This window comes from Syngnathoides biaculeatus, chromosome 2 (assembly GCF_019802595.1).
Source record: "Syngnathoides biaculeatus isolate LvHL_M chromosome 2, ASM1980259v1, whole genome shotgun sequence".
Classification (NCBI taxonomy): domain Eukaryota; kingdom Metazoa; phylum Chordata; class Actinopteri; order Syngnathiformes; family Syngnathidae; genus Syngnathoides; species Syngnathoides biaculeatus.
In genome coordinates this window covers 8,368,643-8,390,659 of record NC_084641.1, presented here as the reverse complement: position 1 = coordinate 8,390,659, position 22,017 = coordinate 8,368,643, and the positions used below count along the sequence as shown (strand labels likewise).

Below are 22,017 nucleotides of genomic sequence, written 5' to 3'. Positions count from 1 at the left end.
CTTAATTGGTTTTATTCATGGTGACAATAAACACCTGCTATTGGCAGGGAATAGGGGGCTGAGCCCTGTTAAAAAAAAAAAAAAAAAGTCATTGATTTCCCCCTAAAATGTTTACAATTGCCTGTTAATAGTTTGAACCTTACACATACCACAAACTATTATCCCAAAAATATTGATAAGTATCATTTCAAACTCGTTTTACAATACCATTGGAAATGAATGGCTAACAAAGGACTGGAAGTGGGTTTATACAGTGAATGACTGATAAGCACCTCCGCCTTAGAGTTCAGAAGACCCTGTGTGGATTTTGAATGTTCTCACTAAGTTTGTGTGGGTTTTCTCCCACATTCCAAAAACCTGGGCAGCAGGTCCGTTGAAGCCTTTTAATGGTACGCAGTGCAAATGGTTTGCCTGTGCCCTGTGATGAGCTGACAACCTAATTCAGGGTGCACCCCGCCTCCAGCCCTCGGTTAGGTGGGATAGGTTCCATCCCTGTCCTGACCCTAGTGAGAATAAGCGGTGTAGAAAATGGATGTATTGGAAATGGACATGTAGCAAAGATAAAACCCGCACGTGAGAGAAGACTAGGAACCTGAAAGTGATTTCAGTCCCTCAGTCAAGATAAATCATTTGAGCATACTTCCTTGAGAGTCACTGATGGTGTAGTGATACACACGCCTACTTTTGGTCCGGCCAGCGTGGGATGGATTCCCGCTCAGTGATGGTGTCGATATCTGCTCTGCGACTGACTGGCAACCAGTTCAGGGTGTAGTCCGCCTTTTGCCCGAAGCTAGCTGAGATAGGCCCCTGCTTTCCCGCAACCCTTGTGAGGATAAGCGGCTTGGATAATGACATGACATGACATATTCCTTGACAGCAATAACTTCCACCATTAACCAGGCTTGGCCTCATCTGGTGGCATCTTAAAGTGGAGCACAACAACTATGAATTTTCAAGTGAATAAGCATAGGTTGCATAAGAAAAACAATACATTGAATGAATGGTAGGGGCAATATTGTTGATAGGATTGCAAAAACATTCCAACAAATGTCTATAAATGTAATGCTTTTGGATGGTAAAACAATACAAAAGGCATGCTAAAGAAGCACTTGAGTGAGAGTTGCAAGACAATTGGGAAAAGAAATAAAGGGAGCAATTTTATATAATATTTAACCTGCAGTTGGGAAATTGATTTTCCTGGAAATCATGATGTTAAAAAAAAAAAAACAAGATTGAAGGTGGGATAGTGTGGGTTAAGTTATTACAATATTTAATGCACAAAGTTGGAAAAAATCCAAGTCCCTGTGGGAGTCCAGAAAGTGTCATTCACAAACTAATTTGGTATGAGAGTTCCACCAAACAGATTACAAAAGCAGTTTTTTTTTTTTTTTACACACCCCAGGATTATACAGTACTCACAAAATCTCAGTGTTAAAATAGAATCAAATGTTACCTCGGGGTGGCTTTAATACGCTAAGATGCAACTAAATGGCCCCAAATTAAAGAGAAGAAAAAAATCTTGCCAGCACTCGTTAAAACTGCAAATTTCCCCCTTTAACTTTGAATGTCAGAAAGAGGGAGAAAATACAGTACGTATATCCACCTCTGTTGTTTGTAGTACAGGCTCAAGATGTCCAACCTTCTTCATTGGGCTCCATACCGAAACACGACAGAATGCAAGGACCACTTTAATTTATCAACATTAGTAAAGCTATGCAAAGGCATTTTATATTGTTGCATATGAGAGTTATTTTGCTTAAAAAAAACATGTACAGCAACTCTTCTGAATTGATCCACCCTCTTCACTTTGAGCTAGAGCAGAATCGCATATTATTCAGGACCAAAAACAAGAGTGATATGTACTAAATTAACAAGCGAGCCATCACACTCACCCCATATGATGCAAATGATGTGTGATTGGTGGAAAAGAAGGAAGTGAGAAATGACAAATAAATGGGATTCTTCTCCTTCTTTGTAGACAGTCAAACTGTAAAACAATTCAGGCAAACTTCAATCTTTGCTCGAGGCCCCTAGAAATGTGCCACAGACCACTAAACTATTGACTTTGGGCTATTTTTTTTTTTTTTTCATGAGGCTATTTGATCAATCCGGTGAAGTTTTGTATCTTGACGGAATACGTTAACCAACTCTGTTGTTTAATTTTCCTTCTTGCCACCATCTGTTATGCACATGATTGTTGAAGACTTGGATCACCTTCTGGTGAACTCACGTGGTCCAAATTTTGGTTGTTTGTTTGGTTGATTGTTGTTGGCGTTGCTTGTTTAATTGAACGGCGATCTGTCTGTGTGAAAGTTAGAGGTGAAAAATTCAGAATAAGGTGCACCACAGCAAACAGTTTAAAAAGGAAGCAGAAATGAACATGGATCAAACTGCTATGGAAATTCTGGATTGGGCCATGTTGGTGCATCTGGAGGAAGGAATTTTGGGCAGGAAACAAATATCAGGCATTTAACAGTTTGTCTTACTGTGTGTGCGCGCTGTGCTCCAATAATCGCAACACACAACAGCACACACATAACGATTCAATCAAGTCTTCCAAGCCAGAAATCTTGTGATCTCACAAAAACCAAGACGAGCAAACACGTGTTGCACCGATGTAGCACAGTGTTTTCAAAGGGACCGGAGGCGGGAGTGTTGTAGGAAAGCTTTGTCCTTACTAAAAAAAAAAAAAAAAAAAGAATTGTGCTTTGCCCCATTTCTGACGCTTTTATCAGGACAAATTCACTCTTAACACACCTCAGCCAAATCTTCGGCAGACTGGAATCTGTCAACCTTTGGTCGGGAATGGGCAAAATCGGGACAAAAACAGCCTGATTATCTTAATGTGTACCAGGCCTTACTAGTCAACGTTCAAGTTGAAATTTTGCTTTCATCTTTCATCTTTGCCGACATCAAAACGGGCATCATGAACAAAGCCCACTCAGACAGTGGCCCAGCCAGAAATCTTTGTGGGTGGCCCAAGTTTGGGAAATGCCACTCTGTGAAACTTTTTCTCCCTCGAAAAACAGAAGGGGGGGAGTTCAATGGGACGGCCCATTAGTACATGGCAGCCACGGCCTGCCATGTACGGGCCATTTACATAGACTTGAGATTTTTTTCAAGATACAAACCGACAATTGGCTCAGTTTTTGCTCTGTGTTGCGTAGCCAAACTTGAGCGGAAACAATTGCTGCATGGCAGCAGGAGGTTCTGCTCACTTGACAACAAGCAACACTTTGGGTGAGACAATTAGTGACTTTTCACCAAGAAAAGAACCTTCAAGATGTAACTTTTTTGTTGAGGTTTACATGAAAACTATAAAACAGGGAATGACACGTGTGTTTTAATCATCAAGCATATGACGCAAAAAACACAGCTAACCACATGGCCTAACAATCAACATCCATCTATCCATTTTCTGTCCTGCTTATCCTCACTAGTGTCACGGGGGAGCTGAAGCCTTTCACAGTTGACTCTGGGCGAAAGGCGGGTACACCCTGACGTGGTCACCAGCCAAACACTGGGCATGTAATGTAAAAACAGCACTCGCATTATCACACCTACGGGCAATTTAGTCTTCAGTCGACCTACCACACATGTTTTTGGGTCCCTGAAGAAAACCCATGCAGGCACAGGGAGAACACGCAAACTACACACAGGCGAAGCCGGATTTGAACCCGAGTCCTCGTCACTGTGAGGCAGATGTGCTAATCAGTTTCAATTGCAAAACTATTTGGCTAATATTTCCATTCATTTTAATGGGGAAATATGGCTTGGGGTACAAGCTTTTCGAGATGAATGCATGCTCAAGGAACGAACTTAAGGCAGAACTGTTATGTATTCCAGTAGAAATTTTTTCCCTGATGATTTTTTTTTTTTTTTATTCATCCAAAAGGTGACTAAAAGGAATTTTGTAGGGCACTTGCACAACAGCATCATCAATTTAAAAAAAAAAAAAAAAACCATTTTTTGTTGTGGCCAACGGGGGGAAAATGTTCGGTGAACTGGGTCTCAGGTTTCAGGCGGGGTGGGGAGTGCACTTCTTACTGGGGGCCACTTGCGCAGGAGGACTAACGAAGACGACGACTTGGAGGAGGAGGAGGAAGAAGAAGAATCGGGAGCCCACAGAAGCCAGCAGCACTTCTTTTGTTTTGAAGACCCCGACGCGCGGGGGTCACGGTGGGCTGAATGGACTCCGACTGAAGACGCGAACTGACGGCAGCCACGCAAGCTAATTAGGAAAACCTGGTGGCGCAATTAAGCGCACAAGGTGGGTTGTTTGTGTTCGGAGCCGCTGAAAGTTTGGCGGAGAAGCCAATTGGATCTTATGTTGGCCATGCAGAAAGTGAAGTTTTAAAAGTGTGCTTTAAAGTCTGTCGAGTGGAATCTGGCCGGTCCAGCGACGCTTGGCTGCTGGAGCTCGGTGAGTACGTGGGCACCGCTTTGACACTAATGTACTTTTTTTTCAGTGCCGAATGGAAGGCGCCATAGCCATATTTAGTGAACCACCAAACCCCAGCCGAGCGCAGTCAAGCCAACTATTGCTTCGGTGTGCTCTTCCACATTTCTGCTCATTTTCCACGTCTTTTCCCAGCCGGTTGCTGGTCCCACTTGCGGCGCAGGCTGCGTGCGTGGCCTTCGTGTCAGCTCAAGCTGAACCCTAAAATCCAGCTTTCTGCTTTGGGTTAACCAGGAATGTTAAAACTCCTCCGCTTTGCCCGTATTGTTTGTACAGACTTTCCAGACCAGACCGGACCCCCCGAATCCTGCCCCGTAAGCAACAGTGGGTGCTAAAATATGATTGACTTTGGTCAGATGGGGTCACGTTTAGCCTTTTGTGTCTTGTCAAGGAACAGCAACGACGTCTAACAAGGATAGAAGCAAATCTCTGCCATCAGTGAAAGTTTGCGGTAATTTTTTTTTTTTTTTTAAGCATGTTAAAGTAGAATGACTGGTTTATTACACTCCTAAAGTTCCATGTTAGAAGATGCACTTCAATTAACGAATCATAGCTAACCAGCCAAGGTTTTCACAAGATGTCGCAAGTTCCCTCTTGAGGTTTCCAAGTGACATTTCAGATAGTTTGCTTTGAAATTTTTGGAAACTGTTTTAAAGGTCAAGGTCCATCGCACTAACGGAGGTATAACAATGAATGGCAAAAAAAAAAAAAACAGACATACTGAAAGAGGTTGTAAGAAGTCTCTCCATAAGCTGACGTTGCTCTTATTGCACAAGTCGCTGATGTATTCTATTTTAACGGCCACCTCTTATTTTTGTTCCTATAGTGTAATTTTCCAGTCGCTGTGGCGTCCCCTAATGGGACAAGCTGAAAGAAAAAGTGTAATTTTTCAGTTTCACTGATAATACTAGTGATGTTTGCTGTGAAATCCAAAAGTAGTGTAATATTTGTAACTCGTGGGGAGGCTGGTGGTTGGCAGTTGAAAAGTCAACAAAGATTCAGATGATGGAAGTAAGGGAATTTTTCATCTTAAATACTGGCTCAAGTCTGTGTTGTGGACTGAGTTGAGACTCGAATGGACGCATGCATGTGTTCTGTTCCCACTCATGGCGATAAAGCGAGGGACTGTCTTCCTTGACCACACACGTGAGGTAATTACACTATTTTTGTAAGCATTAACAGTCAAACGGAGGCTGTGGACTCAGCAGTCCTTTAATTTGTTTTGGCCTCAGCTGCGATTCCCATCAGAGTAGTGAAGTGGTACAAGTGGCATTTGAAAGGGACGGTATGCTCACATCTGGCCCAGAGGACACAACCCTGTCACACCGAAGCTCTAAAACTTGTCTTTATCCCTGCTGTGCTCTTTTAAAAGGTAGCATTAGTAATTGTAGAGTATTTGCTACTTCTTGTTCCTGTTGCTCCTTCTTGTAACATCCCCCCCCCCCAACCCTACGTTTGTCGTCGGGGACACGCACTAGAACAGACCACAGATGAAAGTCTGAGAGATGGTATTTAACTTTTTTTTTTTCTCTCCCTGTCACGTATTTTTTAAACTTATAAAAACAGCTGTTTTAACATTTTCCTTGGAGCCTGTACTCACTTGCTCGCAAAGCTTTCCCAAATAAGAGTCAAAAGGGGCTTCCATCACACTTTTTGGCACTGCCAGTTGTGGGGTATTGTTAAATTGACACAAACTATTTTTAAACCTAAATGTTCAACGAAACCATATAATTTTTAAGTCTGCCAGGGAATGTTACTTTTTTTTTTTTTTTTTCTCAGTTTCATCCAAGCCACTAGTAGAAGCGATAACATTGCAGATCAAGCCAACAAGATCCTCTAAGAGTTTGCTGCTTTTTTTTTTTTTTTTGGGAACATTTAAAGTTTTAGATTGCCCACCGCGGACATTCCTACAGCGCCTCCATGACACTGCAAAAATGGCGTACCGGAAATGACGCATTTTATCGAGCAGTTGATGGCGTGTGGCCCGTCGTCTACGATTTGTAAAAACAAATTCAATAATTACTGTGGAAAATACTGCCACAAGCAAACTGTATAGGATGTCACTTTTTGTGTTTGTAAACTGCTAAATAAATAGACTCGGGAATTTTTCAAATACTAATTTTTAATCATACTCTACTGTTTGGTCATTTAGACAATTTTAACATGTGACTTTTTGGTCTGTTTTTAACTGCAAATTCACGTTTTAAGTACAACATTTTTATTTAATCTTTAAGAATGGTGTTGGTGGGGGGGAGTTGAACTTTTGTGCCATTCATTTTCACTTAAATATATAAATCTTACTATAAGTGCAGTGTTCAAATTTGTGCACATTGGGTCTAACAATAATAATAATAATAATAAGCATTTTAGGGAATATCACTTTGGGCTCATTTTTTTATTAATACTTGTGGCTCCTGTATTTTAATGTTGGCCATCATTGTTCATCATGTCACTGGGAGAGTCAAGTATTTTGTTTTAAGGTTGTACTCAAGGTAAATGTTTGGGAACCTTTGGCAAACAGTGCTGTGATAAATATTGCCGCCTCCTCAAATTCTTGTTTCTCATAATTTCTCCAATTCACTGTTTAAGGTAATCACATTTCTGAAACCATCAGATAGATAGAAGATAATCAAAGGAAATATAAAATGTTTTCACTCAATTTAAAAAAAAAAAATATATATATATTTATATATATTTAGGCAATGAGTCTTTCCCAACTCTTTGATATTTTATCCGCACTCTTCCTTGCAGAATTTTTAACTCAACAATGGATTTTTATTTTTTTCAAGCATGACTGACCATTTTAAGGTTATGCATTTCAATCAGATTCAACTCTTTCTTTGACTAGGCCACTCCCAAACCAATTTGTTTATTTATTTAAGGGTATTCAGATTTTGTGTATTAGTTGGTCCTACTGCAGAATCTGTGCCCCCACTTCAATGGCGTTTACATACAGAAGTTTTATTTGCTCTTGAAAACTCTACATGTGTGGGAAGCTCTTAGTCGATGAGAGATGGGAACAAGAATAAAGTCTCCAGTGATCACAGCGGAGGAGCCAGGATGCTGAAATCGTAATCTCACAATCACAGCCTTGAATGCCGTCACTTGCGTTCGCAGCTCATGTGTGAATCCAAGTAAACTTCAGTTTTTTTTTTTGTTTTTTTTTTGACAGCCGTTAGTTCATCCGTTGGGGGGTAGGAGTAACACCCACACAGAAGGAAGAGTTCAAATCCACTGTGCGATTTAGATGTCTCTGTCGCTTCACTTAATTTTAGAGCCCACTCTCAGGCCTCTTCAGTTCTTTGGGTTGCATTCCTTGATGAGGGGATGTCGGCTGCCTCCATACTGGGAGGGAAGCTCCTCTCTGTTGTAGCTTCATAAACAAGTCCTACAGCACTGATATTCTCCACTCCCAAAATATCAAGGCTGAAACTTGTAATCATGCCAATTGTTTAGCACAATGGAAAAATGAATAAAGGGTGAAGAGTACAAATAAAGGAGCAAGTTAATTGAGCTTTTTTGGCGGAATACTGAATAACAGCACATACAAAAATAGTATATGAAACCAATTTGGGTTGAAAAAAAAAATGTAATGCAACAATCAGAAGGGCTGAAGTGGGATTATAATATAAATTAAAAAAATTTAAGAGTATGTCAATGTTAAAAATTGTATAACATCCTATGTCTGTAAAAGGGAGTTTGGAGTGATTTAAAAGAAGAGTAACTTAATCTTTGTGGAGTATATTACACAATATTCATCCAGTTGCTGTTTTCTATCCCCCCCCCCAAAAAAAAAGTCCATTTAGCTCTACGGTCCCCTCGACACCATGAGTTGGAGTTTCCTGACACGTCTGCTGGATGAGATTTCCAACCACTCCACTTTTGTGGGGAAGATCTGGCTGACGGTGCTCATCATCTTCCGCATCGTCCTGACAGCAGTCGGTGGGGAGACAATCTACTATGATGAACAGAGCAAGTTTGTCTGCAACACGCAGCAGCCGGGTTGTGAGAACGTGTGCTACGACGCCTTTGCGCCACTCTCACATGTCCGATTCTGGATATTTCAGGTATTCGTCGCATTAAGTTTAATAACCATCTCACATCAAATATGTGACGAAGGCGATGTGATGTCTCTTGCAGGTAATTATGATCACCACTCCTACCATTATGTACCTGGGATTCGCCATGCACAAGATCGCCCGCATGGAAGACTCAGACTACCGGCCGCTACGCAAAAAGAAGAGGATGCCCATCGTCAGTCGTGGTGCCGTTCGGGACTATGAGGAGGCTGAGGACAACGGCGAGGAAGACCCAATGGTTGCTGAGGAAATCGAACAGGAAAAGCCAGACAAGAAGGAAAAAAGTAGGCTTCTGTTGTCACTCGGTTGTAAGGATTTTAAAGAAGTTTAATTGACAATGTTCTATTTATCCAGGACATATAGAAGACTTGAAATCCAACTACTCTTTCCTAATATAAATAATTTAAAAAAGGTAGAACATGAAAATTAGGTAGTATTCATGAATTTTCAAAGGTGATATGTATTTTAGGAACTTGTATGCATTCAACCACAACTGATGTAGTATTATTCATATGAAATTTTAAAGGCTCACGTCTTTTGAGGATTCTCAAGAGGAATGGAATTCTTTAAGCCCTGGAATTTCACTGTTGGCTTTTCAAGGTTTGAAAGTGTTGAGTTCCGGATAAGGTGCAAGGTAGCATTGTAACAGTCGCTTGCAGTCAGGGGTGGAAAACGTACACGCGCGATACTGAAGTAAACAGTTAGTTGTGTAATAGAATTCCAAATTCAACTTTACCTTAAACAGATGTAGGAGACATGAAAAAAAGTCTAGTCAATTTAGTATTTTTTTAACCATTATTTTTATTTTTATGAATACCAGAAAAATAAATCCAGATGGAAAAATCAACTTAAGTACGGAAAAAAATCGTACAATTTTACTTCCCACCACTGCTTGCTCTTCTGCCTGCCAATCTGTGAGCGCTGGGCAAAGGCCGTTTGAACAAAGGTAAACCTCATTCCATTGTGGGATGCTAAATACTAAAAAGACAAGGCAAAGATGGGGAAAAAGTACTCCAACAAAAATTTGGAAAAGCCGCTTCAGTATGCTGGAAGAGTTAACGGTTGACTGTGCTTGAAAGCTGAAAATTTGACTGTCACAGGTTGTATTGAGATGTGAATATGCTGGAGACAGCTGTTTAAATTTAGGTAACTCTGTTTTTAACCACAGAAAATTTGGATGGATGTGAAGTGATGGAATTGGAAGCGTCTGAAATATTATGGGGGGGATCTCTGATAATGTTGGAAGCCAACAACAAGATAGAAGTCACAAGTGCAGAAGAATTGGATGCAGCTGCACATCCTACCCAAAATTGTATTGAAAACTGAACAGTTTTGGGGGATTTCGGTACTCAGTGCCGCACTGCGCTGAAATGACAGATGCTGTTGATGCACAGTTTTGTTGTGGATTCTATAGCTTGACTTTTCCTCGTGACTGGCTCCAAGTCAGCCCTTTACCTCATTGAGAATGTCAAATTGCATTGCCAAATCAACCATATATTACATTTTTTTTTTAAATGAGCCATTTCAAAATTGTTTACATAAATATTAAATATCCATTGTCAACCTTGCCCCTCATTTTGCCTGTACCTCAACGGTGCCAGATTGTGCTTACCTTTTAAAGACCCAAGCATCAAATATGCGTGCACTAAATCCTTCCAAAATGTGTGAAATATGTAACACTGCAATTGTACCCGTTTGGCAGGCGCAATTAAGGGTGCGGCCAGTTAATTCGCTTTCACATCTGAGCTCTCAAATTGTCCCCCATTTTTGCACTGGCAAACATTTATTAAATTGGGTTCTTTAAGGTCTAATGTACATCTGTAACTTTTCAAGGCTCGCAGGAGAAGAAGCACGATGGACGGCGGAGAATCCTGCGAGACGGCCTGATGAGAGTGTACATATGCCAGCTTCTGTGGCGCTCAGCCTTCGAAGTCGGCTTCCTTTGTGGCCAGTACATCTTGTATGGGTTTGAGGTGATCCCTTTTTACGAGTGCACTCGCTCGCCGTGCCCGCACAGAGTCGACTGCTTTGTGTCTCGGCCGACTGAGAAGACCATCTTCCTGCTGGTCATGTATGTGGTATCTTTCCTCTGCCTGGTCCTCACCATCTTCGAAATCATGCACTTGGGCATCGGCAGCATCCGCGACACCTTCCGCAGGCGGGCCACCCTCAGATCACATAGGCCCTCTTCTTTGCATGCCATAGCCACTGCGCCACCAGGCTATCACGCTGCTATAAAAAAGGGATCCAAAGCGGAGCTGAGAATCTCGCCGGCAGGTGAATCTGGCATGGACAGTTTTGGTGATGTGGGCAACTCATCCCGTGACCTGGAGCGATTACGTCGGCACTTAAAGCTGGCGCAGCAGCACCTGGACCTGGCCTACCACACAGAGGAAGGAAGTCCCTCACGCAGCAGCAGCCCGGAGGTTCACACTGTGGCGCAAACGCCAGCTGAGCAGAACCGCCTCAATTTTGCTCAAGAGAAGCAGGGAGATGCCAGTCAGAAAGGTATTTTCATGCTGTCGATTTAATTACATTTACTAACTGAAGAACAGTGAGCCGTCGTTCATATAGTAATGGGTGAAGTAAATACTCAAATGTCAAATTCATATCATCAATTTCAAGGCTACTTTCATCAAGAGGTGAAATTTCTTTGGTATCCAGCATGTAGTACATCCGTCCATTTTCTGTTCGGATTGTCCTCGTTACTGTTTGGTCACGGATGAGCTGGAGCTAGCCCGGATGTCTTCGGGTGAAAGGTGGTGTACAACGTGGATTGCTTGCTAGTCAACTCACAGTGCACATACCGGACTGTATCAACCACCAACCATTCAAAGTCATCCACAGTTTAGCCTTCGCAGGTATATTGAAGACTAACATGAATAGAAATGGGAAGACGCTTGAGTACTTGGGGAAAATGCCACCCAAGGTAAACATCCTGTTATTTCATTTCCCAAGTGAGGTGGTGACACAGAACGAGCCCACCGGCTGAAAAGCAGCCCGTTAGTTTGCGAGCTAGCTGGTGGCTAGTGCCTCTCACTACAGTGAGGGAAAACCCTGTGAGGATCCAGCTTGATGCAGTATATTCTAACAACCAGAGGCGAGCTTATGAATGACTTAATTTGTCACAACTTTGAACTCTCAGACTATACAATATTGCATACTTGATTTTTTTATTTTTTATATATATTTTTTTTTGAAAACTCACATTTTTGTGAGCTCAAATTTTCAAGCGGTTCATTTTTACTATACAAAAGCTTTAAATTGAATCTTTAGTTTTTGCTATTCAGAGTGGGGACCTTTCAAGAATGTAATTTGAATTTGCGAAAATTGCAAATACATGTTTTGAGTGTTTTTCTTTTTCTCTCCTTTTCCAGGAATACGTGCCTGAACCTGCTTCCTTGCCCAAGCTTCTATCTTGTTGTTCCTACCAGCCTTTTATCACGTTGGGTGGGGGTGCATCTGGAGAAAACAGTTGGACCACTGAGAGACGATGTGTGCATGTGTGAAAGAATGTTCCTTGCAGTATTACATGTTTGTTGAAAAGGAATGATGAGTCACCTTTAATGGCAGTTCCATCGTCAGCTGTTCAACCCAATGCCCCAGGGAGACAGACCCTCTCCCTCTCCCACTCTTGCTCCCGCTTGCTCATTCAGTGGCTTATTTGGCCTCACATTCCCATCCATTCCTGCCACGTCGGCTGGCCCACTTCTTTTACTCCTTCGCACAAAAGGAGTGCTTTTTGTGTAAGGTTTGTTGAGGCTAACTTGAGTAGATGATGTTTCTGGACCAGTGCTCAGTGTTGTTGTTTTTCTAAGGCTTATTATATATTTCCTTCATGGGGCCAAAATGTGCATCTGGGGAATGCTTGAATTCATTATGCTTGCAACATTCTGATGAATTTCCCCAAAATGTTCTAAATTTCATTCAGAATATTTTTGTGGACCAAAACATGACCTAGAAAGATGTTTCTGTTTTTGCTTCAGTGAGAGTTTTTCTTTCTGGAATGATATGATTCAATGTCATCCTTGCCGAAGGTTTGAAATACAGTGACTTTTTTTTTTTTTTTTTTTAAGAGGTTTGGGGTGGCTTATCGGCTAGACCTCATTGAACTTTGTGGCTATCAGCAGTGCCAACTAAATCATGCTTAAATGCATTCCTCCTGGGTGAGACATGATTTTCCATCCCCAACATATGCGGCCCTTGTTCATGGTCCAGCACGGATGCTTATTCACAAAACCTCTCCCTGCAGTCAGCAGCTAACACCCACTTTTGTTTTTGGAGTCCTGTGGAGGTCAGCACATTCTTAGCTTCGCAATTGCTTTTTGGTGTCTTGTTTGAAAAGATGGTCAATTTCAATCAATCAATTCTCATGCCAAGTGTTTGCCCTTGAGTTGTACGCTACATTCCAAAAAATATTGTTGCATACAATAGTTTTCTATTTCTAGATTTTATTTTTATTTTTTTTTTTTTTTGCATCTTGAGAGTAAATCTATTTGAACCGAAAGTTGTACTGTTTTTATTGTGGGCTTGTAACAAGGAAGCAAAGCGCTCCACAAGATGAGTTACACTGCCATCTAATGTTGACACGAGGTGAAAATTTGCAAAAATGACAAAAAAAAACAAAAAACTTTTCTTGTAGTCTCAGGTTAAATAGCACTGAAGTATGGATTAAGTCAAGTTCTTTCATACTGTACTACTGCACCAATGTTTTTATGAACCTTGGTGTGCACTACGAAATTATATCACGCTGTTGCATAAATAAACTACTATTTTAAAATAAATTCTGCAATAATTGAAATTCCATCGATACCATCTGCTTTCAATATGCTCTCAATACGAAGAGTGTAATATAGTTTCACAGTTATAATGGATCTGTGAACGGGAAAACAATTTAAAACGAGGCCTGGGTGGGGTGGGGGCAATTAGTTTGACACCCTTGGAATAAAAGTGAAATGGTTGCAAACCCAGCATGCTGGCTATAATGTTTTGTCTATGTAGGTGACTTGCCCATTCAAACATGCACTTTTAGGTGCAGGTGCATATTTCTGGTATGGTATTGGGCAACATTTCATGGATGAAGGAGTAGCTGCCATCAGATGTGGTGGTGATGTGCGATCACGTCATGGATCCAGGGACGGGCTCACCACTGCGTGATCGCAAGAATGGTCCTCGTGTGCTTTGAGGCTTAAGGGCCGAGGCAAACTGTGGGATGGAGTCGAGTCCGGGACACGCCTAAGTTTGCTTGCCAGCCCTGGTTGAGCATGCATATGAAGAAAAGGAATCTAATCTGGCTCCTCATTGTGACACTTGGAGTTAAAACCGTGCACATGGAGCCGGAAAGGACTGCAAGCACCGGGGCCAACAGATCCTGGTCCAAGATGTAGGTTGTCCATCCATCTGGGCTGCTCTTTGACAGCGCATCGGCCGTGTGGAAAAGCTGCCCTTCTAACGTGAGTATAGAGTTTGGTCGGGTAGCTCGCTGGGACTCCTCTGTCAGCATAGAACCAGAACTGGGCCGACGTCAGCAGTCTCCAGATGGCTGAAAAAATATTTGTAATATTTGAAGCTGTTCTGTTCAGGTGTGTCAGATCTGCCACAGGATGAGTCTTGAAGATTAAAACATGACACATATTTAGTTTATATTCAATATCCACTGCATTTAACATTTTTAACGACCCACTAATGGATGCCAGCTCATGACCCTGTTTTTAAAGAAATGACTTAAGGGAATTTAATAAAGCTTTGCTTATTGTAGAATTCAAACCTGACTTTACACCTGACACTGAGAGTCACAATTGTAATGTTATGATTAATGTACAATTATTGAATTTATTTATCATAACTTTGGCTGTGTATGTCTTTATAAAAATATTACTGTCATGATATGGTAAGAACTCATATTATGAAAAATGATTGCTGTTGCTGCCCCAGAAGGAAATCTACTGCAAATGCAAGTTTTCTGTACTGGTTGTGAATGGATTACTCAATGTAAAGTTCACATTTCTCACCAGATCTGTGGAAATGCATGATCTCAAATGTTTCCAGGCCCAGTTGGCCTGGGTGATCTGTCCGCACTCTGACTGGTTCCACGACCCAATAAGGGATTGGTGTCATTCTGTCTTCATTGGGACCTGTGGTGGTCCCTGCAGATCCAAAGCATCCAGAATGCGGTTTTTGAACCACAACAAAACCTCCTCTCTTGAAATCTCCTCTGCCGGGTGTGTATGTATCAAGAAATTGATCCACCAAGGGCCCAGGAGAAGCACAACATCGCAACAACACAATTCTCCATTCTGCACCACTGTGGGTTCAAGTGCGTATGGAACAAGCAACTCTTCATAAGAAAGTACGACCTTGACGCTCGGAATGTTATGTGACCTCTTTGGATTTCACACAATATCAGGAAAGTGTGTCTGCACTTCTTTTAAAACTGTGATTTTCTGGCATGTGCTTTGACCCGGATAACTGCTAACACTCATCCAAGCACCGATATGTGTGTGCATCACAATGCAGTCAAAATCTTTTGGACGTCGTCATGCCACTAGGCGTTGTCTACCATAACACACACTTCCCCATTGGAACTGCCTCCTGTTTGGTCTTGACACTGTTCGGCTAAGATATTGTGACTACGCAGCTGATTCTGCAAGCCACATGCTGGTATTGCAATTGGTAGATGCTGGCCGCAATTCTTTTTAACATCTTTTAAAGCATAAAAGACCCTGTACATAAAGTGGGGGAAAAATGTCATGCGTGATCTTCGTGCTCTTGTAGTTTGTGGGGTAATTGGGATAACCAACACACATAACCATATGTCCACATACCCTTGTGAGTTTTTTTTAAGAGGTGGTTCAGGGAGGCAGGTATTGTGAAGTCCAGATAACTATGAAGGGCATCCCCAGAGACACTACCTGAGCGGACTGGTGTCATTGGTGTCCACTCCAATCAAATTCTCCATGATCTGGTGAAGTAGGTGTGGTCGTCACTGCTAGGGGCCTCATGTACAAACGGTAAATACACACAAAAATATAGGGTATGTTCTTTTTCATAGCAAAGTTCAGAGGTATCAAGAGTGAATGATCGCGCTTTGCCTGACCCCAACTTCCTGGCCGGCGTGTGCAGGTTCTTAAAGCTGTTGTTCCTTTGGCGACACTTCGAGGTGATGTTGCGAAATTGTTATTGTAAATCTAAATCTGCACATCAAAGACACATGAGCAGTGATGAATATTTCATGCAAAGTATTTGATCTCATCAATTTAAAAAAGAGGCAGATCTGTGGACGACTAGCTAGCACATCTGCCTCGCAGTTCTGAGGACTGGGGTTCAAAACCTGACTCCACCTATTAAATGATCATGGTGGTCATTTATGTCACCTAAGCCCTCATCTCTTCTTGTATCTACATCGCAGGACAGAAGAGGACATGAATCGTCAAATAAGCAGCAGCAGGAATGGTGGACGAATCCACCATGTCAGTGACACCCGAGACACCGGGGATGGGTGGCCCTCTCGGCGGATGCCAAATGGTGATCGTAATCTTTGGTATTATACCAGCAGCCTCCGTTTATAGCGGGATTCATTGTTTACCCAAAGGGATGTATTGTTCTCTAAACTGCAGTGTGTGTGTGTGTGTGTGTGGGGGTGGGGGGTTGGGGTTGTCTACGGGTAAGCATTTGGGTTCAGTAACGCAATTTCCTTGTTTGAATCTGAAAGTTGAAAGAAAAATCCTTGAAGCAGACAGCCCTTCTCCAGGCATCCTGTGATGCAGTGAAAATGTCTCTTCAAGTGTTTATTAAAAATAGATGACAACTACTTCTGTAAAGTGTCAACTAGATTATATACAATCTTACTTTTTAATTTAAAAACAGATTTCCTTCTGTCTCATTTGTGTACTGTTTTAGCAAAAGACAAGACACCGTGGGCCTGATCCTGTAATTTTCTGGAAAACATGTTTTTTCCAGTTGGGGCAAATACCATCCATAAACATGCAGACAAAAAAACAAGATGAGCAAAAAAAGACACAAGGCTTTCGAGTTGTCGCATGTTTTTTTTTTTTTTTTTTTTTTTTTTAAATTTATGTTATGTCCAGCAGGAGAGAATCACTAAACTCCTGTTGAAGATACTCCTCCTGTTCGAGTCACTCCAAGTACTGATTTCCTTTAAGACATGAAGTGGAAGACAAAAGTCATGGAATGGGTTTGAGGCTTTGGGCTTATTTGCAGGTGTGTGTTCCACTCACTAATTAAAGACACTCATATTGCACAATGAGGTAGTTGGGAATGTCGTCGCAGTGATACGGAACCCCCAGGGAATTGTCTGCAGTTAGGGTGCACTGATTCTTAGTGCCACACCTGTTGGTCAGCCCCCCCAAAAAAAGATTAGTACACCACAGTGAATACAGTAGAGCTCAGTTAATTAAACGCAAACCTCTGCCAATGTGTCCTGCATATGCATGTTAATGCCACTAAATTGTGGCACATGGAAGTTTCTGCAATCAGGAGCCTTTGCTCTGACAAGAATTAGTGGGCAGAAGCATCAATTTTTATCTCTCCCGCTAAAAGTTAGTTCACGCCCTTGTTCAGGAATCAAGCAGCGAAAAGAGAAAATCTCTGGTACAGATTTGTACCAAAACTGAAAGGCTTCTGGATACATGTGTCACTCCTTCACAATATTTCATGGTTGTTAACACTCACTTGTGTACTCCGCTCCTTCTATAATTTCAATAAATGCTGATCACCAGACTAATACTCACTCATGTTTAACAAGTGACAAGGCTCTTGGGCTTGAGCAGAAAGTCATCATTGTGGGAACTTTAGAGCAGATCTGTTCATCAAAGCGTCCATATTTAGCCATGATAATCCTGATGCTCTTTGAATTCTCTGAGGGTAACATACAGTGAAGAAAATTAAGTATTTGAACACCCTGCTATATTGCAAGTTCTCCCACTTAGAAATCATGGAGGGATCTGAAATTTTCATCGTAGGTGCATGTCCACTGTGAGAGTGATAATCTAAAACGAAAAATCCAGAAATCACAATATATGATTTTTTTAACGATTCATTTGTGTGATATAGCTGCAAATCCGTATTTGAACACCTGTCTATCAGCTACAATTCTGACCCTCAAAGACCTCTTAGTCCGCCTTTAAAAGTCCACCTCCACTCCATGTATTATCGTGACTCAGATGGACCTGTGTGAGGTTGGTAGCTGCATCAAGACACCTGTCCACTCCATACAATCAGTAAGACTCAAACTTGGAACATGACGAAGACCAAAGAGCTGTCCAAAGACACCAGAGACAAAATTATAGTACTCCGCACGGCTGGAAAGGGCTCCGGAGAAATTGACAAGCAGGTTGGAGGAAAAAAAGGTCCACTGTTGGAGAGAATATTAGAAAATGGAAGAAGCTAAACATGATGGTCAAACTCAATCGGAGTGGAGCCCCATGCAAGGTATCACCTCGTGGGGTCTCAATGATCCTTAGAAAGGTGAGGAATCAGCCCAGGATTACACGACAGGACTTGGTCAATGACCTGAAAAGAGCTGGGACCACCGTTTCCAAGGTGACTGTTGGTAATACACTCAAGATGACATGGTTTGAAGTCATGCATGGCACGGAAGGTTCCCCTGCTTCAACCAGCACATGTCAAGGCCCGTCTTAAGTTTGCCCCTGACCAATTGGATGATACAGAATGGAACCTTTTGGTCATAATTCCACTAACTGTGTTTGGAGGAAGAAGAATGACGAGTTTCATCCTAAGAACACCATCTCTACTGTGAAGCATGGGGGTGGTAGCATCATGCTTTGGGGGTGTTTTTCTTCACATGGGACAGGACAACTGCACTGTATTAAGGAGAGGATGACCGTGGCCAGTACTTATTTGAAGCTGTATTGCACAAATAAATCATTTTAAAAAATCATACATTGTGATTTCTGGATTTTTCTTTTTAGATTGTCTCTCTCACAGTGGACATGCACCTACGATGAAAATTTCAGACCCCTCCATGATTTCTAAGTGGGAGAACTTGCAATATAGTAGGGCGTTCAAATACTTATTTTCTTCACTGAATAGTAGATTAATTTTCAGGAAGTAATTAGCTGCAAGGATGATAACTGGCTACCAGCGTAGTATCACTACAAAGCTGCACTCTTACCACATTTGAGATGTGCTGTTTCATTTTCACAGGCAATGACTTCCTTTACATCTGTTGAAATACCAGGTGTCAAGAGATTTGAGCTTTTAACAAATATAATAATCAATTTGCCCTGAATAAAGATCTCACCGGACGGGTAATCGAAACACTTATATTTGATCTGTACAAAGTTGTCCGATTTGTCACACACGAACATTTGAGGGTCTGGCTTTGGAAGACGGCAGCGCTGAAGACCATCACATCTGACATGGTGGAGAAATATATTTACAATGACGTTGCTATTGGAAAGAGACCAAAGAAAATCTCCCATGAAGTTATAGTAGTCTTACATAAACCGGATCCATCCTCTCATGAGGGGATGGATGCAGATATCGCCTCGGACTGTAGTGGGTTGGGTTGTGTCTCCACAGTTGATAGTACTGGCTTTACCGTACTCCATTTTCTCAATGATGATGAAGTGATTGTCGGCTGTATGTGCATTGTACACAGAGCATAATACAACGTTGGAATAACAGAACAATTTGAAACAAAAATTACTTTGACAGTTAAGGCGGATTACGTACGACATTCCAGAATGTTGTTTTCACCAGGACATGCCACGCTGAAGAAACTTTCTACATTGAATGAACACAAACAATTTCAGTCATTCATTCATTTGACATAATAGAGTAAAGAGGTCAGGGTTTAAAGTTTTAGCATTACTAATCTAGCTCTATTTCGAGTTTGACCAGGCTTTGTGATAGCCACACATAGAGATACAAAAGACAACTGAGGTGGATGTTTTCAGAATGTACAATGCCTTGTGAAAGTATTAAGCCCCCTTGAACCCTTCAACCTTTTGCCATACTTCAGGCTTCAAAATTTTCATTTTTTTTGTGTGTCAAGAATCAACAACAAGTGGGACACAATCGTGAAGTGGAATTAAATTTATTGGCCATTTTATACTTTTTTAACAAAAAATTGAAAAGTCAGGTGTGCAATATTATTCCGCCCCTTTACTTTCAGTGCAGCAAACTCCCTATAGAGGTTTAGTGAGGATCTCTGAATGATCCAATGTTGACTGATGATGATAAATAAAATCCACCTGTGTGTAATCAATCTCCGTATAAGTTCACCTGCTCTGTGATGGTCTCAGGGTTCTGTTTAAAGTGCAGAGAGCATCATGAAGACCAAGGAACACACCAGGCAGGTCCGAGATACTGTTGTGGAGAGGTTTAAAGCCAGATTTGGATACAAAAAGATTTCCCAAGCTTTATGCATCTCAGGGAGCACTGTGCAAGCAATCATATTGAAACAGAAGGAGTATCAGACCACTGCAGATCTATCAAGACCCAGCCGTCCCTCAAACTTTCACCTCTAACAAGGAGAAGACTGATCGGAGATGCAGCCACGAGGCACATGATCACTCTGGATGAACTGCAGAGATCTACAGCTGAGGTGGGAGAGTCTGTCCATAGGTCAACAATCAGCAAAAGGTGGTGCTACAAAGTATAAATGCAAGAGGGTCAAATAATATTGCACACCCCACTTTTCAGGATTGTATTTATTTAAAAAAGTTTTAAAATATCCAATAAATTTTATTCCACTTCATGATTGTGTCCCACTTGTTGATTCTTGACAAAAAAAAAAAATATATATATATATATTTTTTTTCTTATCTTTCTCTTTCTTTCTCTTTCTGAGGTCCAGGGTTCAATCCCGGACCCGCCTGTGTGGAGTTTGCATGTTCTCTGTATGGGTTTTCTCAGGCCACTTTGGTTTCCTCCCATATCCCAAAAACATGCAACATTAATTGGACACTCTAAATTGCTCAAAGGTGTGATTGTGAGTGTGTCTGTTTGTCTCGATTGGCTGGCAGCCAGTTCCGGGTGTACCCTGTCTCCTGCCCGTTGACAGCTGGGATAGGCTCCAGCACTCCCCGCGACCCTCGTGAGCATAAGTGGCAAAGAAAATGGATGGATGGATCTTTATGTTTGTAGCCTGAAATGTGGTGAAAGGTTGAAAAGTTCAAGGGCGCCGAATACTTTCACAAGGCACTGTAAATGGGGTTAACAAGATTTAGTTTGTGGAATCAAAGTAATTTAGACAAAAGAAGCTGTTGATCAATCTTTTGGATGTAAAAAGAAAAGTATGAATAGAGAAAGGAAAAGCTGGTGATCCAAAGCAGATGGATCATATTGAAGATTTAGCCACAGACGTCCTGCCAAAAGGAACTCCAGACATTTTGATGGCATAAGTGAAAGCACCAAGACCCCAAACAGGCAGCAAAAACAGATCATTTTACTGTTCCCATCAGGAAACAATCCTCCTATTACCTGTATGTGATGCACAGCACCAAACTGTAGCCAGGACTGTCAAATAAAACAACATTAATTTCTAGAATTCCATCCATTTGCAGCTTTTAACTAAATACTTACAGGCAATGACAGTCAACTTTGCAGGGAGCATCTTGGCGGATAATTGTGCTTACAGCTGACAACTGACGGCTTTTTATTCAGACTTGTGCAAACATGATACGAGCAGGGCATAAGGAACATTGCTGCTGATTTAAATACTTCTCTTTCATCTTTGTGTTTGAATGTTAAATGTATGAAAAATAACGCAAATATCTGCTGTTCAAAGCACCATTTCAGGAACACACCTGCTATTAATTCAACAGCCTGAAGTTTGAGGTTTTCGTGTTGCTGTACCCGTTTGTGTTCAGTTGTATTTTCAGGTACACCCAAAACATTCTTCAGACAATGTAAACCACTGCATATTTAAAAATCCCAAAATTTAAGAATAAAAAAAAAACCTCGGTGAACACTGGACCCGGTGTATCGACTGTTGTTATTCCTGCACATTCCAAGATGAGATCACTCTGGGTTTCTTTCTTTCCCAAGTAAATTGTGATCAATGCCAGCAGTATCCTCACAATAATCAAATGTAAAATAAAGATTTATTTTAAATATATTTATAGTTTGTATGACTTTAATAAATGAAAGCTTGATGCTCAACAATGTTTCAGGAAAAATTATTGTTTTTGTTTAGTTGTTTTTGCTGCCGCTTGGAAGGTACTTGTTTTTTCAGGTGAGGATCTCAGACCTCTATATGCCTTCTTAGCCTTCTGTTTAATAACTATATTCATTTTTTATGCTATTTTACTCCTTCACTCTTTCTAAATTCTACCATGACCATTCATTTGGTACGTACACATGCACTTAAAATCTGAGAGTGTAGTTGTGTGTACAATATCAATACTTGAAAATTTTAACAATGAGTCTCTCACTCATACAAACATTTTTATGAGCCCTGGAAAAACATGCAAAATAAAAAAAAAAGAGTTA

The 22,017-nt window shown here is 41.3% G+C and overlaps 2 protein-coding genes across 4 annotated transcripts; one reads left to right on the top strand and one right to left on the bottom strand.

The window, feature by feature from the left end:
• Positions 1 to 4,040: 4,040 nt before the first annotated feature.
• LOC133506388 (gap junction gamma-1 protein-like) lies at positions 4,041 to 12,937 on the top strand. Of its 3 annotated transcripts, none has more exons than XM_061830486.1 (5): positions 4,041 to 4,270; positions 8,257 to 8,526; positions 8,600 to 8,822; positions 10,372 to 11,046; positions 11,916 to 12,937. In XM_061830486.1, exons 2-5 carry the CDS (start codon positions 8,287 to 8,289, stop codon positions 11,927 to 11,929), a joined length of 1,152 nt encoding a protein of 383 aa, XP_061686470.1. In that variant the 5' UTR covers positions 4,041 to 4,270; positions 8,257 to 8,286; the 3' UTR covers positions 11,930 to 12,937. The 3 variants fall into 3 exon arrangements, with proteins under 3 accessions (XP_061686470.1, XP_061686461.1, XP_061686479.1); XM_061830477.1 differs by lacking the exon at positions 4,041 to 4,270 and adding an exon at positions 4,277 to 4,423 and having other exon boundaries at positions 11,916 to 12,935; XM_061830495.1 differs by lacking the exon at positions 4,041 to 4,270 and adding an exon at positions 4,890 to 4,910.
• Positions 12,553 to 21,237, bottom strand: inha (inhibin subunit alpha). The gene is given in 12 exon segments (XM_061808895.1): positions 12,553 to 13,743; positions 13,869 to 13,891; positions 13,894 to 14,000; positions 14,002 to 14,070; positions 14,072 to 14,147; positions 14,222 to 14,243; positions 14,673 to 14,842; positions 18,821 to 18,933; positions 19,021 to 19,159; positions 19,255 to 19,305; positions 21,007 to 21,042; positions 21,109 to 21,237. Coding segments are annotated over 12 exon segments (1,014 nt in total). The 5' UTR covers positions 21,140 to 21,237; the 3' UTR covers positions 12,553 to 13,566.
• Positions 21,238 to 22,017: the final 780 nt, after the last annotated feature.